This window comes from Echinops telfairi, unplaced genomic scaffold (genome assembly GCF_000313985.2).
Source record: "Echinops telfairi isolate 266 unplaced genomic scaffold, ASM31398v2 ScPeMD7_7453;HRSCAF=8491, whole genome shotgun sequence".
Taxonomy (NCBI): domain Eukaryota; kingdom Metazoa; phylum Chordata; class Mammalia; order Afrosoricida; family Tenrecidae; genus Echinops; species Echinops telfairi.
In genome coordinates this window covers 1,446,836-1,450,317 of record NW_022111353.1, presented here as the reverse complement: position 1 = coordinate 1,450,317, position 3,482 = coordinate 1,446,836, and the positions used below count along the sequence as shown (strand labels likewise).

Sequence of the window (3,482 nt, the reverse complement as noted above, 5' to 3'; positions counted from 1 at the left end):
AGCTCCAAGTGAAGCCTCTCCTTGGAGGTGGGCCAGGTCAGACACTGGCTGAGCTATCTTGCTTATGGCCTTGGGCCTAAGGAAGCAGCAGCTGTGGCCTGGCATCTCCTAATACCAGCTAAGCTTTGTGCCCCCTCCCCCTTCCTAAGGGGCCATTCACAAAAATAAGAGCCAGCCTCATCAAAACACCACACAGCAAGTCAACAGCTAGTTGCTGGGGGCCCAAAAACCAAAAAGGAACCCAATCCAGCCTGTCTACCTTGGGCCATCCGAGAATACGCTAAACACTCACTTTCCACCACACAAGTACTAACCGGATAACTGGATCTTAGCATCCAGACCAGTGTTGCCCATCTTTGTTGTTTTTCAGTTCCTGTGAGTGATTTTCTCGCCTGGTCTCAGGAGGTGGTTCAACTGGGTCTAGTCTAGTCCATCGTTACCTGGGATGAACTCCCTCTTTATAAAGGCACGTAGCCCCTCACCCTGAAAACCCTACACAGTCTCATCTCAAATGGAAACACTTGGTCGTGCAGAACCATGATAGATGGTTCAGAAACCATTCTAAAGCACTGCCCTGGCGATCATATGCAGAATGTTTGCAGTGGGGCCAAACATAATGTGGATATGGGGCACGACCACTTTCATGTTACGTGGCTCCCTGGGAAGGAGCAGCTTGAAAGCACAGGGTTCCCGTGGGCAGTTCTGTTTTGTGGCTATCAAGCAGAAATCTGCACTCCCCAAAGTGTGGGGCAGGCTCTAACCACTTCAAGAACGAGAGCCAGTCAGGGTGTGGAGATTACCTACAGGGGGCTCAAGATCAATCCAAAGGTTCACCCTGAATGGGAATATGGGGACTCAGGCTACAGCTATGGGGGAACCAAAGTGTACACTGGTAATACAGCAGGGCCATTGTGGCTATCCTCCTGTATTTTGCAAAGATCGAACCTAACAAGGAAATAAATATTAATACAAAGGCAGTTGAGGGTTTGCTATACATACAGTGATTATTTTAGTCTGTTTCCAGGCTGAGTGGCTGGGTCTCCCCAGGGACTCTTCCTCAAGTCCTCCCCAACATTGGATTCATTTTCTTGGCATTGCCTGACTTTCCCTCGCTTGTTTTCTATAGGAAGAGAATCAGTCACAATTCCCTTTTCTGTCCTTTGTCCAGTCTGCAGCATTCATTCCATTGACACTCAAAAAAGACCAAAAAGTGGCCAACATGACATTTTTTTAAGGAGGTGGTGTGGCAAACCCAGATCAAGATTGGAAAGAGCTAACTGAGGTCTTAGATGCCCTCCTTTGCTGCTGTCTCTACGACTCCCCTGAGATAATGTGGGGCCTCACTAGTTGTCCTTTTGCCCAGGAAGTTCAGCCAAGAGAAGCACCTATGTTGATAGTTTTTTTAAACAGGCAGAACTGAGAAATCCCGCTCGTGCAGGATGATGCCTGAAAAGAAGGTGACGGGCTTTCCTTCAAGACTTCACTACCATCAAGTCGATTCTGCCTCATAGCAACCCTGCAGGAAAGGGTAGAACTGCGCCTGTAACTTTCCAAGCCTGAATTCTGTACAGGAATAGGAAGCCTCATCTTTGTCCCTGGAGGAGGCTGGTGGTTTCAAACTACTGACCTTGCAGTTAGCAGCACAACACAGAACCACTATGCCACCAGGGTTTCCCTCTCTACCGTACCAAGTATGGTGTCCTGGTCCAGCAACTGGTCCCTCCCAATGGCATGTCCAAAGTAAGCAAGAACAAAGTCTCTCCATTCTTGCTTCTAAGGCACATTCTGGCTAAACTTCCTACAAGACTGATTTTTCTGTTCATCTGATAACTCAAAACTCACTACCAGCTACTCAATTATGACTCAAAGCAAACTTATGGGGCAGAGTAGAACTGCCCCTGTGGATTTCGAAGACTGTAATTCTTAGGAGTAGAAAGCCTCACCCTTCTCTCACAGAGCAGCTGGTGGTTTTGAAGCATGGACTTTGTGGTTAGCAGCCCAACACGTAACCACTACACCGTCCGTGGTACAGTCAAAGTTCTTCACCAACACAATTTAAATGCGTCCATTCTTTTCAGGTCTCCCAGTTTTTCGTTGCCTCACTTCCTCGTGGGCACAGAGATTGGAAGTTCCTCCTGAATGTCATACTAGACATTCTGAAGCCTGAAATCAGTTGATTTCCTATGACTTCCGTCTTATATTCTAATGATCGCCTTTGCTCCTTTAATTCCCCTACTATCAACTCCCACGCCTAACTCCCCTTGAAGTATTCCCAGTCTCCTACATCTTCCTTAATACTCTTCCAAGTATCTCCCCACAACCCTACACTGAAGGACATTCTTGCACGTCTTCCCCTCTGAATTACCAAAATTCCCTAATCCTAACATAAAGCGCTCCAAAAAAAATTCCCAAATATCACTGCTTAAAAATTACTCAAATCATCCCTGGGGCGGGGACGGACGGACGTCTCCTTCTCTCCCAGTTGATTTATTTTCTTACGTTCCGATTTCCTCACACCTTAATGTCCTTTTCCAACTCATGCACGAAATACAACCCCTGTCCTTACCGCTCCCCCTGGAAGCAAGCGCCTTGGGGCTCAGCTTTCTCGGCCAGAAAACGGGGCTGCTGCAGCATGCTCTTCTGCTACAAAAACACGGGAAGTGAGAGCACCTAGAAGAGTCAGGAAGCACAACAACGAAGGTCGCTAATAAAAAAAAAAATCAAGAAACCGAAAAAAAAAAAAAATCAAGAAACCACACCCATTCCTACCGCCCCCCAATCTACACTCGTACCCTCGGGGCCAGTAGAACACCGAGAGCCAGAAAGTGAAGGGCGGGCCGGCGCCCGGCGTGAATGCGTCACCGCTGCCATGGAGACGCCCAGACCCCGCCTCTCCCTCCGCACTTCCGGTTGGCAGGCGGCAGCGCGGACCGCTCTAGGACTTACAGGAGGTCCAGCGTTGGTGATCTTAACCTTTTCTCTCCCACTGTCCTTTTAGGAGCCGCCGCGGGTTCTCAGTGCGCATGTCAAAATCGCAATCCAGGTGAACGCTGAGCGAGAGGGGCCAAAACGGAAGCTCCGGGATGCGGTGATAATGGATGCTTTCCTTCTTTGGCTGCTCTGGACTCCCGCTAAAATTACCAAGTGTCTGTGTGTAATGCACTATCTCCTTCTGTCCACTGTCGTCCACTTGATGAGTCAATGATTCAGAGCAATGGCTTCATCTACAGACAGAGGGTACCACTTCTGCGCCCCACAACTGGGCAAACCCTGCTGAGAGGAAGCCCCTCCAGCGCCACCTCCATTGTTAACCAAGCCTGACTTCTGAAATCAATCAAAATAGAGCAGTATCAATCCCAATGACTGAGCATTGGCAACAATACCAATGTTTATCAGCAGAGGATTGTTTAAATGCCGCATATCCATGTTAGGATTGAGCGCCACTGAGCAGGTCTCAACTCACTCGTGGAGATGCTCCCAGA

The 3,482-nt window shown here is 48.6% G+C and overlaps 1 protein-coding gene across 1 annotated transcript in view; it reads right to left on the bottom strand.

The window, feature by feature from the left end:
- Positions 1–2,783, bottom strand: part of LOC101646869 (zinc finger protein 436-like) — a 13,703-nt gene extending 10,920 nt beyond the window's left edge. The window contains exon 1 of the mRNA XM_013008486.2: positions 2,567–2,783. Coding sequence (XP_012863940.2) covers positions 2,567–2,634 — 68 coding nt within the window. The 5' untranslated portion in view covers positions 2,635–2,783. The remainder of the gene's footprint in view (positions 1–2,566) is intronic.
- Positions 2,784–3,482: the final 699 nt, after the last annotated feature.